The sequence below is a fragment of the Polyergus mexicanus genome, unplaced genomic scaffold (assembly GCF_030449975.1).
Source record: "Polyergus mexicanus isolate NDT 795.1 unplaced genomic scaffold, iyPolMexi1.0 SCAF_4, whole genome shotgun sequence".
Taxonomy (NCBI): Eukaryota; Metazoa; Arthropoda; class Insecta; order Hymenoptera; family Formicidae; genus Polyergus; species Polyergus mexicanus.
Window position 1 is genome coordinate 6,762,452 of NW_027223324.1, and position 15,980 is coordinate 6,778,431.

At 38.5% G+C, this 15,980-nt stretch overlaps 1 protein-coding gene and 1 pseudogene across 1 annotated transcript; both read left to right on the forward strand.

The window, feature by feature from the left end:
- Window positions 1-1,106: 1,106 nt before the first annotated feature.
- Window positions 1,107-2,693, forward strand: LOC138932759 (stromelysin-2-like). The gene has a single exon (XM_070294894.1). It carries the CDS (start codon window positions 1,107-1,109, stop codon window positions 2,691-2,693), a length of 1,587 nt encoding a protein of 528 aa, XP_070150995.1.
- A 10,257-nt stretch (window positions 2,694-12,950) lies between these two features.
- LOC138932269 (uncharacterized) lies at window positions 12,951-13,697 on the forward strand (annotated as a pseudogene).
- The last annotated feature ends 2,283 nt before the right edge of the window (window positions 13,698-15,980 follow it).

Genomic DNA, 15,980 nt, shown 5'->3' on the forward strand with positions numbered 1-15,980 from the left:
ATAACTTATTATAATTTATTATAATTTATTATAATTTCAATTAGATACTTACATTAAACGTGCGATATCTACGTCTTCGTTTAACTGGAAAGCGAGTCTAAACGAATCCGGACTATTATCGATAACACCTTGCGCTTCCACACGCAAATCCGTAGCGAGATCTCCCAGAACATAGGATTTTATCGCGATTAAGTCCCCGTTTACGTTAATATAATCAGCCGCGTTAATGATCTGTTCGATTCGTTCCATATCGAACAGATCACGACCGATTTTAATTCTCGTCACTTCGCGTTCCGTCGTTTCGAGCTTCGTTATCTCGCGAACGAGAATACTTTAACGCTTCTCGAAACGATCTCGCGTTTTATAAAGATCGACGCGCGGGATGTTGCGGTACAATTTATCGATCGCGCCGCGTCTTCCTTCCGCGACCGTTTCGTCGTCGGAAAGGAGATATCTCTACTCGCTCATCGAGTGTCCTTTTTAGAGGACAAATGAACGATAAAAATAGAAATAATAAAAAACATCCGTTAGATAATGCGCATTCCGAATACTCTGCGAACAATAAGATCATCATCGCCGGAAAAAAGTATCTAGGGATATCTAAAAAGGTATCTCTAATTTATCGTTACCGGAAAGAGATATCTCTAATTACCGGAAAGAGATATCTCTAATCGCTCATCGAGTGTCCTTTTTAGGAGACAAACGTAAAAAACATCCGTTAGATAACGCGCATCGTTGAAAGAGATATTTTTAATCGCTCATCGAATGTCCTTCTTAGAGGACAAACGAATAATAAAATGGAAATAACAGAAAACATCCGTTAGATAACGCGTATCGTTGGAAGGGATATCTTTAATCGCTCATCGAATGTCCTTCTTAGAGGACAAACGAACAATAAAATAGAAACAACAAAAGAGGAACTCGAGCGCGTCCGCTAGATAACGCGTATTCCAAACGCTCGACGTCGAAAGAAACGCATTTCCCTCTCCCTCTCCCCACCCACCCGCATTATTCGTCGCCGATAAAAATAGGCGTCTCTCGGAACGCGCGAATCAATCGCGCTCGGTGTCTCTCAACAGTTTATCGCGTCTTCCCCGCTTCGCGCGATGACTAACACGAGGACGGTTCTCACTCTAGCGACAATACTCGTCGCTACGACGGTCGCCGCGCCCTTCGACTCGGAAAAAATCGAGGCGCTTCGTTTTCTGCGCGTATACGGTTTTCTAAAAGACGATGGAGAATCGCTGTCGTCCGATAACGCGACGTCTTTGCGTCGCGCGCTGTCGCTGTTTCAAGAATATTATCAATTATCGGGAAACGGCGCGTTAAACGCCGTTACGCTTCACCTTATGCGTAAACCGCGATGCGGTCTCGCAGATATTCCCGATCGCGCGTATAGCCCGATCGCGCGAAAATGGCCGAAGACGCGTCTCGCGTGGAATTTTCAGATGGCTAGCGAGGAAATCTCGCGAACGGCCGAAACGGCGTTCGCGCTATGGGCGGCGAACTCATCGCTAACTTTCGCACGCGACCCGTTACACCCCGATATATTAATATCGTATCGAACGGGCGCGCACACTTACGCGAATCGTCGAAACGTCGGTATTTGCCCGGCAGCTTTCGACGGTCCGGGAGGAGCCCTAGCTCACGCGTTTTTTCCCTCTGGAACAACCGATTTCACATCGGAGATACACGTCGACGATTCCGAACCGTGGCACGTGTATCTAAACAAAAATCCTCCCGACACGCATCACCTGCTACAAACGCTAACGCACGAGATCGGCCACGCATTGGGTTTACAGCATAGTATGCGCAATGACTCTATAATGTTCCCATATATACCCGACATCGAGAATCAATTTCCAGTTAAGCTGAGCATAGAAGACATTCTCGCTATACAAAATCTGTACGGATCTCACGACGACGGAAATTATCCAACGGCGACTCCCGCGACCACCGCGACGCCCGCGACGACGAGCGTCGCGCCGACCGATCCAGCGCGAGCGGATCTCTGCGCATTGCGACGCGTGGACGCCGCGCTAATAATGAATCATCGATTATATATAGCTAATCGCCGCAACATATGGTCGGTCGACATAACCGAGAAACGTTACGGTAGACCCATGACGCTCACGGATTACGCGACGTTTCTACCGGCGAATTTCACGCGTCTATCCGCCGCGTATAGAAGACCCTCGGGCGATCTCGCTCTATTCGCGAACGATTCGATCTACCTCGCGGAATATCCCAGTCTTAAACTAAAATCGGGTTGGCCGAGATATCTCCACGATATCGGACTTCCCCGAAACGTTAAAATCAACGCGGCGATAAATACGCACACGGGACGAACCTACGCTGTATACGACGATGATAAAGTCGCGGAAATCGACGAGTGTCGCATGATAGTCATTAGACACGCTCCATTAAAAGATATATTTCCCGGAATTCCGTCCGCGATAACGTCGGCCTTCCGATACATCGATGGCAATCTATATTTCTTCGCCAAACGTCAGTTCTACGCCTTCAACGAATTTACAAATACCGTAACCTCGGCGGGTCCTTTCGATCTACACGCGCTCGACATCGAGTGTCCTACGGATGGATTGCTAAGGCAATTGCGCGATCTCCTTAGTCGCGTCTATCGTCTCAGCGACACGATCGAGAAAGAGAGAATCGACGACGAGACCGACTAGAGCGACCCTACCGTTATTTTTTAAAAATAGAATATATAAGAGAAAACGCGCGAAAAGGGAAGAAGCGATCTCTACGCGAGTATATAAAGACCGCTCATCCATTAAGCGCTTCATTATTAACGAAGAACACCGAAGCTAACGCGCGAAAAAGAACAAACGAGAAAGAACGAGCGACGATGTACGCGACAATGGGAGGACAACCGCAACAGCAACACTCATTCGACGATCGATCGAGACTAACCGAACGAGACCGCGAAGATAGCGCGGAATACGCTAAGAAAGCTAAAATGGACAATGGGTAAAACTATCGAACATTTATTCGAATTAATAATTCGCTAACACCGTTTCTCTCATCGCTCATATCTATTTTTTAGACGAGATCGCGATCGAACGCCAAAACACGACGCGGACGTCTCGATCGCGCGACCGCTCAGAATCTTAGGAAGACGCTATCCATTGACCAAAACCGCATATAAACATCTGGAAATTAGCGTTAACGTCAGCCGACCCTCCTTCGTAGAAATCGTCCTCGGAGATTGCCACGGCAAAGAGATCTCGCTAACGCCGGATACGTGGAAGGAACTGCTCGATCTACGACCCACGCTCCTGTCGCACTTTCGCTCCGACGAGCGCGACGAGGCGCGCCCGACGCCAATACACATCGGACAATTGACGCTACGATTCGGCAAACTCAACAATCTCCGAATACTTCGTCTCGAAACGCCTAAAATTCGCCTAGCCGTATCGAAGAACACCGTCGTAAATATATTAAATCTGGAACTTTGCGTCAACCGCATCGTTGCATCTTTAAGCGGTTTAACCACGCGCGTGGACAACAAGCTAATTCGTTTCCTCGACATCGCGGCGGGCGCTCGCGATAAGGCGCTTATTCCCGCGATGATACGCGAGAGCGATAACTTCGACCGCAACGATATAATCGATTGCGAACTGCAGGCTCTGCTCTTCGGAGAATCGTGATACGCTCGCTCGCGTACTCGTATCGTCGTATTATTAATACGTTAAAAAATTTGTAAAAGAAAACAATAAAAACACCTCTCCTCTCTCGCTAGAACGACGACGTCTCTTTATTTCACCACCCTTCGAAGATTCGCCATCGCTAAAGCGACGAGGGACGCCCCTCCGTCCGCTCGACCGCCCACCGACGATCCCCCGCCCCCTCGACGCCGGGCGCCCGCCGCCCGCTCGCGGATCGCGCGCTAGAAGCGCCCCCCTAAAGAATCGCGACGGCGGATCGCGCGCTAGAAGCGGCGGATCGCGCGCTAGAAGCGCCCCCCTAAAGAATCGCGACGGCGGATCGCGCGCTAGAAGCGGCGGATCGCGCGCTAGAAGCGCCCCCCTAAAGAATCGCGACGGCGGATCGCGCGCTAGGGGCGCGAGTCGCGTCGAGGTCGCGAGTCGGGCGCGCCACCCCCCGAGCGCCATCTCTCGAGCGCTCTCGGCGACTCGTACCCATCGCTTCCCCCCGACCGCGCTTCCCCTCTCACCCTACTTACCCCCCCACGCACCCGCCCAGCCTGCTCTCCATCCCTCGGGCGCCCACAAGCTGCTCCGAAACTATCTCTCTCTCTTACTCCCCAACGATACCCTCTCTATCACACTCACACAAAACTGATCCAAAACCGGCCTATCTATCCTACTCATAAGTACTCTGTACGAGTTTCGGTTGTAGTAATGGTAATGGAAAATGCCTATAAGAACCCCAAATGCTACCAGAACGTATAACATTGATGGGTAAATCCAGTTGTAGTTGCTTCATGTATAACGATTCTTGCAATGAAAAAATAGGCGCATCTTTATCTTGAATAAATACACCTCTAGTCATTTTACCACCTGGTTCTTTTCGTAAACAACTTACAAGGCCGATTAGTCCGCAATCGAAGTCCCCTTCTGCGACGATTATAATTCTCGTAATTTCATTTTCTACGTTCATGAATGATTTAAGTCTGTCTATCCATGAGAATTCATAATTGTTTACAAGCACAATCTGCTCATTCCTCTTAATATTGTGTATTTTTCTTAATAATATAATTGTCTTATCGTTGGTGCATTTCTCCAAAATTACTTTTAACCCATACTTATCCAGACATGAGTAATCATAAATAGCATCCAACTCTTCAAATGTTAGAAGAAATCCCTTTGACATTATGACAGATAATAATTGTTCGTATAATTCGTTTTTATTTTTTGTTAAAATTCCAAAACCTATAATCATCAAACAATTTTGATTTTTTGTCAGCTCATCAAATTCTATTGTAGAAATATTGCCAGGCAAGGTGATATCTTTGAATCGCTTATGTGTTGCTATCAGTTTGATATCGGATTGAATTTGTGGTAAATCATCTAGAATTTTATTCACAAATAAACAATTTAAATCCTCCGGCATCACTTGATCGCTATCCTCCACAAATTCGATGATTTTTACGTTTATCATATTGTAACATTCGACCGCAATATGCACCGATATATCCTCTAAAGACATTACATCTAGATCCCGATGAGCAACAAACTTGTACTCTTCAAGAACGGGATGGATTGATCTTTGTTGGCGAGATATAGTTGTAGCGACGACGCCGCTTACTTCAATTCCTCCGGATATCAAAGCATCTAAATGCTTATAATTTTGTACAAGGACTTCTGCAATATGAGACAATAGCGCAATTTTATACATATATTTTTCGGAAAATAATATCGGGCTAAATATTGTGTTTATTTATATTACTGTAACATACGTTTTTCTTCATTTGGAAGCTTCTCAATTTGTTCTATATGAGATTCTGGGTCGATTACTACTTTACGAATTCTGGTTGGTACGAAGAGATTTCTCGAATCCAGTCCTAAAATCATCATCTGTAACATGTTGTGAATAAATATTGTCCAGTTGTCAGTCCAGACAATATGACCATTTTTTCCCCTAATTGACGCGCTTTTTAATCCACAAAATTCGCCAGTATATTGATAACCACGAAGCTTCAATTCTTTATAGATATCTTTCATATTCATCTCCTCTTCATCATTGTCATTTCGATCAATAAATGTAATACATATTTTTTCGTCTTCAATATTAATTGGAATTCGTACTGTTCCAGTAACGACAGCATTGCTTCCTTCCATTATCTCGAATTTGGCACTACCTGTAAGAATATCGATATCAGAGTTTCTTGTAAACGCAGTTAGTGCTAATACTGTATTTACCTGCTCAAATCTACGGTCATACTATTGACAGATTGCTCTAATAATTTATTTATTGGATACAAATCTTTTCTTAATTTATATATTATATAATCTTATCTCTCATTTGTATTTTATGCAAAAAATTTTCATTTTTTGTATATCTAGTTTGCAAGATTAATTTAATTGTACAAGTTACCTTTTGTATCATAAGAATTAAATCGACTGAGTTTTGTTTTGATAATATTGTAGAGCGTAGAAAATTGACATCTTCAAATATAATTGGTATATCGAGATAATCTTGTTTCTTTAACCAGCCGATCATCTTCCATATAAGCAAAAGATATCCTGTAGCCGGTAATAAATTTTTTCCATTATTAACATGTCCAGTCATATGTGTGGCGGCCTACGGCAACCACAAAAATAGCGATAACACAATATTCGCGATATATTATCGTTTCTCGCAAGTGCTCGTCCGTCCGCGCGTAGTGCGAGAGACGCCGCTAGTCGGCGCAAGGCGCTCGAGCAAACACGAAGTTGGAAAGCAGTCCGGCGGGCATATAGCGCGTCCGCGCGTAGTTGCGGGCAGCACCGCTAGGCGGCGCAAGACGCCCGGGCCAACCTGCAAGTAGAAAGCCGCCCAGCCGGAATATAGGGCAGACCCCCTGCAGAGAAAAGACGAAGAAAGTTATAGGCGCCAGACGCCTCACTTTCTAGCGCAAGTCGCTAACGAACTTCATAACGTTGGACAAACGCCACGGCGCCAGTCGCCGCAACGCCGCCAAGACGCCACGGACTAAGAGCGCCAGCACGCTGCCTACAGTGGCAGAAATCGCCCTTCGGCGAAAAACTCGCCCTACGCCGCTCCACTTAACAGCGGCTAAAAGGAGACGAATAGGCGCACGGTCGCCTACATCACACGGCGCTCGCTCGCCTCCAGTCTTAGGCGCACGGTCGCCTATATCACACGGCGCTCGCTCGCCTCCAGGCTTAGGCGCACAGTCGCCTCCATCACACGACGCTCGCTGGGACGAGCCACCAGCTCCAGGAGCGCCGCTACCAGGGAGAAAGAAGACCGAGGCCCGGTTACTGACACTATTCGGCGCCAGCCCGCCAAAATCCACCACCGTGCAGGGCACCAAGAGGGACCGACCAATCACGCCCGACATTGGTCGCCCACGGAGTACCACGCCTCCGGTTCCGTGGTATCCTCCACCGCTCGTCTCGCCTCTACGACGAACACCTCAGAAACGGGACAGTACCACGCAAACGAACCCCGGCAAAACCGGAATCGACGTAGCAACGCAAACCAAGCGACGAGGAGGAAGAGCACGTAAAGCGCTAATTAACAACAACAACCAAACGCTCAATCGCAACCATAATAAAGAAAATCGTTGGCACGAATGTAAAAGAACAGAATAAAAGTATATTTTTAATGATAAAAACATTCATTTCTCTACCTTCATATAAGATAAGTTGGGTATTATCCTTAAGCGATAGATCTCCTATCCCGTACATACCCACAATATGTATAAAATCTTCCTCTAACACATTAATAGTAACAATTACTTCTCCTTTGTCAATTGTTCTTAGCCCGATATAACGGTACGTATACCAATCTTTGGAATGATCCCATCTACAATAAATATCATTAATTAAACAATATATAAAATATTACATAGCGTTTCTTTTACTGTCGTTAAAAATAATACAATTTAATTTTCTGCTTCTTAAAATTTCACTATTTTTCTATAGCGAATATGACTGAAAAATCTTGTGTTACATTAAGTAGAATTTACCTTATAAGATGAGAAATCATCGGTGTACCACGACTTACAGGATACTTAACTTCTGGATATAAATTTGCGATTTGCAGCTGTAATCCTGCATTATAAAGTTTTCCAATTCCGTGTAAAAATATTTCAATATTCGATTTGTGAGAGAATTTGTATAAAGCGACATTTGTCACTGTGGTATCTAAAGAATCATTAAGAATGTATTGTAGAATATCATGCGGCGCTATCTCAATCGTCACTGCGTCGTTTGGAATAAAGCGTAAAGTTTCTGAAAATAATACGGGGACTAGCAAATAATTTGCATAATATTCTGCTAGACTTGACTTTGGAAATGCACTGAACCATTCATAAGACTCATTCGGTACACTCAACCACTTTGAGCTTGGAGACACTTGTTGTGGCAATATTTGATTCAAGTATTCCAAAAGTTTAATTCTTGCGGGTTCGACGTAACAACTATGAAGAGGTATATGTCCAAAGGAAATTTCTTTTACAGAAATATTGTCATTCTGAATAAGAATAAACTTTATTATTTATTTAAAATTAAATATATAATTGTAAGCATATATATATATTATATATAATTTTTTTTACATGAATTGATTTGTCTCATTATTCTATACATAAAAGTATTACGGTAAGATTATCGAAAACTAAATATTTAACAAGATATTTTATTTTGTATATCAAAATATGTCAGATTACGATATAAAATAACTCAAAAAGTAATTAATGAAAAAATATTTTATTATAGTGTTTTGAAAAGTTCTTGAGATAAGCTATAAAAATATGCAATGAAAAAGGGGGGGTTCCATTTAACATTTTAAAATTACCTCCTGCCCCGTTAAGAGGAGGAGCGGAGGAAATTTTATGTAGTTAGAAAGGCCCCTTGAAAACATGAAACTTTCTCCTAAACAATTTTTTTATTTGACAAATATTTTTAGAGTTATTAGCTTGTAACACTTTACGTAGGCCACTCTGTATGTATTAAATTATATATATATATATATATATATATATATATATATATATATATAATTTAATACTATTTAAGCGTTTTTATACAAACCTGTAGCTTAGCGAGGAATGCTCTTACAGAGGACGTTGGTCCACTCACAACAGAATTACATAAGGTATTGTAACATGCTACATCAATATCCGTTGGACAGAGATTTTTCACAGTTTTGGAATCGAGATTAATTTCGGCCATTAAACCTTCTATTATTTTTGACTTAAGAAATGCTAAGCCGGCATAATACGCTAACATGATCGTTTCTTCAGCCGTCAAGCATCCATCGGCATATCCACAAATCAACTCGTCAATGGAATAATAACCCATTATAATATCAGGAATGAAACCAATACTTGTTAAAAGATCAACTATTCCGATCTGTAATACATATAATTTTTTATTACAACTTTCTAATGTATTTTTCTGTTGAATAAAATCATATTATAAAATATTACAAATTTAGCATTATGTATATAATTATGTATATGGAATAAACTCTTTATGATTTTAGTTATATATTTTACAGTTAATTTTAGCTGTTTATAAAATATTGGTCTTTAAGTATAAGATACTTTGTAAAAAATTAGACAATACAAAAAAGTCCTGCAGCAGATACTATAGACAATATATTTTATTTATAAATATATGTTTGTACCTGTAATCCAATAAGGCCTACAAATAAACTAACTACGTTATTGTTAACTACAATATCTTTGTCTTCATTTGTTAGAATATCTGTCACCGATATACCGTAAGGTCTTAAAATTGTGTCGCATTTCTGGACTGTTTTAATGAATGCTGGAAATTTCATTAAAGCTCGACCTACTAATATTTAAAAAGAATACTCGTATATAATTAAATACATTATTTTATAATTTCGTAATACATAGTCTTAAATAATATTTTTGCTTATTTGATCTAAACATATATAAATAAAAACTCTAGAGAAATTGCTGATCTTTATTTTACACGTTTTTCCTACAGTATTATTACTATATTTTAGTTTAGTTTAATCAAAATTTAGTCATTATACCTAATAAATGTAACTCAAAGGATTACAAAATTCACAAACTGAAGATATTATACGTGTTAACTGTTATAGCCCGAGAAGGCTATATACGAATTATTAGATACTTATTATTTTAGAGAGATATTATTTTATACAATAAGATATTGCTTAACGTGTAACGCGAATACAGATCACGTTACGAACGTTGACCGAACGAAGCGCTGACAACGCGAGCCACGCGCGAAGCCCGAGCGACCGCGCAATCACCCATTACGAAAACGCGGAAACCAAGGCACGCGGAATAAGGATGTTGCGAAAATGCAACGTAGAAGTCCTACCGAAAAGCAGAAAGGAAATTGCGAAAATGCAAGCAAAGAAGTCCTACTTAGAACTCCTTAGCTTGCATCCGGATCTTGCCGCAAAATCGAGCGACACGACACATGGTCTTGTCGCTAAACGATCCCCTCCTGGAAAACCAAGGGGAGACAATAAAAAGACCCATCGCTAACGAGCGGCGGGCAGTCTTTACCATCAATTAATATTACGCGGGCCGTAACGCGAATAGTCGCGAGTAGTCACACTTAGTGAAAATCGTGAAGATCGAGAAGCAAGTCTCGCGACGTAAACCCGACTCCAAACACGCGTCCGCGAGTGTCAGATAACGCGATACGCGACACGAGTAGATGATAGAAACGAGGACGAATTATAATTAAGACCATTTGTAGTGAATAAAAGTTTTATTGAATATAAAAAGTGTCCAGAATTTCGGGTAACCCGCCAGACGTATCCCAGATTCCTAAATCTAAATCCGGCAACGATCCCGAAAATTACCGTGCTTCACCCGAGGCATAACATAACTTTGTTTTATATTTTAACAAATACTTAAGAATATCAACATATGTGTAAATTAAAAATTGTTAAATTTTAATTGCAAACAAACATGTTACATCTTAATAATTGTTATATATTACATTGTAATATATTATTTTTGTGATTTACTTACCTATGTTAAGACATTGAAATCCAATTCCAGAAAATATGAAGCAAACCTGTCTTTTTCTACATAAGTTGCGTTCTATTTTAATTATTGCTTTATCGGATACGTTGGATCCAGTAATTATGTATCCTCTATAGGGATGACCTTTTATATTGTTACTATGAATATGATGTAGGAGAGAAATATATTCTACATCTATCGATCGACTCTGGACCTATAGAGATATCTTATATCGTAATTAATAGCTTATTCTTAAAATTAATTTTTTTTAAATTGATTATATATATATATATATATATCAGGGTGACCCACAATGATCACCCACCTAGTACATAGCATTATTTCTTACCACAAACTGAGACGAAAAGTCCTGACCCATATTTTTATAACGCTTAATAAAAGAGTTATTATTGAGTAAAACTTGGCCAATCAGTGCCGACCTTTAGCCGCGCGTTGTGAAATATGTGCCGCCGCAACTAAGGGCGCGCGACTCACCGACGTGCGCCGGCTAAAGGTCGGCGGTGATTGGCCAGAATTTACTCAATAATAACTCCTTTATTAAGCGTTATACGAAAAAATGGCTCAGGACTTTTCGTCTCAGTTTTTGATAAGAAATAATGCTATGTACTTAATGGGCGGTCATTGCGGGTCATTCTGTATATATGTATATATACTGTGTCCAATAAAGACCGGGACCCTTTAAAATCTTGAAGGAGTTATGTTACAGAAAAAAATGTTTTATACAAAAGTTGTAGGGTTGATATGGCGCATTATATAGTGATATTATTATGGCCTTGAATAACGTTGTCAGGGTCACGTGTAGGTCACCTTTAATTTCTTAAATAGCAATCTATTTTTTTTGCATATTCTTGTAGCTTACCTCGAGAGCTTTTCAAAACATTATAATAAAGTAATTTTTCGTTAAGTATTTTTTGAGTTATTTTATATATTAATCTGATATATTTTGATATAGAAAATAAAATATCTCGCAAAATATTTAATTTTCGATAATCTTAATCGTAATACTTTTATATACAAAATAATCAATTAGTGTAAAAGAAACAAATAATTGTTTGAAAAAATTTATTGTAAATAATTATATACTTTTTCTTAAAAACGATTATCTTTTTATACCAATTGATTTGTTTCATTATTCTGTACATAAAGGTATTACGATAAGATTATCGAAAACTAAATTATACGAGATATTTTATTTTTTATATCAAAATATATTAAATTAAGACATAAAATAACTCGAAAAGCTTAATGAAAAAATACTTTATTATAGAGTTTTGGAAAACTCTCGAGATAAGCTACAAGAATGTGCAATAAAAAATGTTGGTTTCCATTTAAGAAAACATCGATCACATTAACGTGTTCTTGAGATGGTCACTTAAGGGAAGTCCATATTTTTATCATGTGGTCCCCTCGAAACCATGCAATTTTTGTCGGAAACACTTTTGTCTATCGGGCTCAGTTTTCGAGCTTTCTCAGGTTTTAACTGTTAAAAATGGGACACCCTGTATATATGTATGTATGTATATATATAGAATGTCCCACCAAAAATAGCCAACCTCTTTTATCTTTTAAACTAAAAGAGATAGACCGTAATAAATATATATTAAATTAAATAGTTTAAACCGAATTCTATTGTTTACATAATGGTTGCTTCTAAAAGCTATCATCTAAAAACAGTTTGCTATCTGTGTTAACGAGCAGAGAGATATTCATAATTTTATAATAATATAAATATTTCGATATGAAAAAAATTGTAGCGCTGTTTGAAACGAATACAACGATATATGATATAATGTAAATATTTTACATATTATTGTTTTATCAATTTGAAATATCGCGGGCAACGTCTACCTTTTCATTTTCGAACCTGCGATATGGCCAACTTCGGATTGAGTATTATGATTAAATGACAATAACATGATATATCATACACTCCTAGAAGAATAATGTTACAACTCAAAAAACTCACATTCCAAGTTAAATCCACAGGAGATATGTCTGAAACGATATCTCCGTACAGTGATGCCAGAACTAGGTCAGCAGAAAATATAAGCCAAATTCCTTGTTTTAGAGGCTTTGCTTTAACTATAAAGCTATTCTCGCAATTTTTAAAAATCTTTCAAGTCAGCATGAAGGATTTGAGCTTGCAATAGGATTATGTAATCAAGATTTAGTGCAACATTTATTTTCGAAACTAAGACAACGTGGAGGATTTAACCCCAATCCAACCGCAAGAATGATTCGATTATCTATTAGACATATACTTTCTACAGGATATATTCAAACCAGTGACAAAGGCAATGTTCAATGTCCAGAAATTGAAACTCTAATAAGTCAACCAAGTCAACTCATGAAAAGGATTAAAAATTTTTTGAATTTAAATGCTAATGTAGAATATGACAAACATGAAAATGAATTGTTTATTGAAGATGTAAATATATTTTTCAAAGAATGTGATATCGAGGAAATTGAAAGTATAAATTCATTTGACAGCAGTTAGAATGAAAATGCTATCGCATATTTCGTTGGATTTGTGGCGCGACGAAGTATTGCAAAAAGCAACTGTAATCATTGTCGCAATGATATGATGAAAACTCCTATGGATGAATCGGCAGCAAATGAAAAATATATTGAATTTCGCAAATATCTAAATGAAGATGAAGATGCTCCAGCAGTGACAAAATTAGTGCGCCCAACAACTTCATTTATAAATATTACTAAAACACAGTTGATAGCATTCAATCATACATGGCAATATCACTGGGCATCTAAACAGATTCTTAATAAAATTGTGACTGAATGTATATATAAAACACATCTACAATGGCTAGATAAAAATGAAAAGTGTTATGATCACCGGATACAAACGTTAAAATATATGATTACCATAAAATTATATTCCCGTACAAGATATAATAATCGTGCTGCAAAAACAGCTAATATACCTTCCTGTAAAAAAGTTAAAAAATTTTTAAACAAGTGAAAAGTATATCAATAAAGATAGATAAAAGAAAAAAACATGATATGGAGCAAGAAATAAAATAAAAAAAATAAATAGTAATATATATATATGATAATAATTTCAATAAAAAATTTGAATATTGATCATGTAATTTCTCCCTAGAGAATGATTACGATATTCAAAAAGATAAGTAAAAGGCAGAAAAAGAAAAAAGTTAATAACATAACGTATATATAATAATATATGCGCGATAAATATCATATAAAAAGATTGATACATTTAAAAATATATATGTGTATGTACGTTTTTTTCTTTATTATTTTATGCATCTTGCAGTTTTGTCATTATATGTGTATAAAAAATGTTTACTGTGCTATTATGTATCATGATACTGAATTCATTATGAAAAATGCTTGCAAATCATGTTTTACTTTACAATCAGTATTACTTTAGTATTAATTTAGTAATGAGAAAAAAAGCATGAATTTTTTAATTTCTTAAATCGAAAATTGATTATATATATTTTGCAATAGTAGTGTCACAGTAATTAGTTAGCCAGAGGCGATCAATTCGTGAGCTAGTTCTTGAAAGAAATATTTTCCACCAAATGCGTTTTGCATGTGCGCTTTGGTTGAAGAATGTATCCCAGAAGCGATCAATTCGTGAGCTGGTTGTCGGAAGAAATATTTCTCACCAAAAACATTTTACATATATGTTTTGGTTGAAGAATGTATCCCAGAAGCGATCAATTCGTGAACTGGTTGTCAAAAGAAATATTTCCCACCAAAAACGGTTTGTATGTGCGCTCTGCTTATTAAAAAAATAATATTTTATTCTAAAGGCGATTTTTGATTGTGAACTAGTTGTTTTAAGAAATATTTCACACTAGATGCGATTTGAATGTGTGCTCTGGTTATTAAAAAAAGATTTTATCCCAGAGGCGATTTTTATTCGTGTGCTGGTTGGTTTCAAAAATATTTTATTCCAGAAGCGGTTTGCATATGCGCTCTGGTTATTAAAAAAATATTTTAACCCAGAGGCGATTTTTATTCGTGTGCTGGTTGGTTTCAAAAATATTTTATTCCAGAAGCGGTTTGCATGTGCGGTCTGGTTATTAAAAATATGTTTTATCCCAGAGGCGATTTTTATTCGTGTGCTGGTTGGTTTCAAAAATATTTTATTCCAGAAGCGGTTTGTGCATGAATATTCTTGTTATTAAAAAACAGTTATTCCAGAAGAAATGTAAAGAAACTTCCGTTTTTGAAAGACTAAGTGTATCTGGTATTTCAATATCTGGTATTCCTTCATATGATTGCAACCAATCATATATGGTAATAAAAGCTTACAAATTATTGGAAGGAATTATTGTTGTAATTCCTGGCGATGTATTTTTTCTTTTTTTAATGGCTCCAAATTTCGTGTATACAGGGTGTTTCAGAATAACCTTCCATCCTTAAAATGACGTATTCCTGATACTATTCTAAGACGATTTTTCCTTTACCAAAATTTGAATTAAAACGTAATTTTTGAGTTATAAGCAAAAATAGTTAGCAAATCACGTGACGAGTACAGAAGGCAGGCAGGAGCGGCGCAACGCGCCGCAGCTAACCATCCAACGCGTGACTACCACAGCATGAGTCGCTAACTATTTTATCTTATAATATAAAATTATGCTTTATATAAAATTTTGGTAAAGAAGAAAATGTCTTAGAATTACGTCAGAAATACGTATTTCTTAAAATAACGTCACTTTAGCGAAAGTTGTTCCGGATCGCCGCTCGTCGGATGCTGCGATCAGCTAATTGCTACACGCGATGTGTATGGTGGAGTGTATGCGTAAAAGGAAGGAAGAGACAGATAGAGAGAGAGAAAGAGAGAGAGAGAGAGAGAGAGAGAGAGAGAGAGAGAGAGAGAGAGAGAGAGAGAGAGAGAGAGAGAGAGAGAGAGAGAGGAGAAGAGGAAGGGAAGGAGGGAATAAGGGAGAGACGTTTATACACACACACGCACGTACGCATACACTTTTTTTCTCGCTCTCTTTCTCTCTTTTACACAACACTTATACACTCTCTCATTCGGTCACTCATTCACGCACTCACTCACTCACCTGCTCACTCACAGCGTAACGAATTATCTTCATACTACGTATTATCGTTAACTGCTGTACGATTATTATTTAGCGATGGACCGCGGAGACTGCGAAATCACATTGTTACGTTGCCTAGCGATGCGAGAAACGCGACATGTACCGTGCAAGTTGCGTCGTGCGTGTGGCGCGTGATTGACGCGAGATAAGACGAACTATTT

Excerpts from the sequence above, each read along its gene's own strand:
- LOC138932759 (XM_070294894.1), top strand. The coding sequence starts at position 1,107 with ATGACTAACACGAGGACGGTTCTCACTCTAGCGACAATACTCGTCGCT.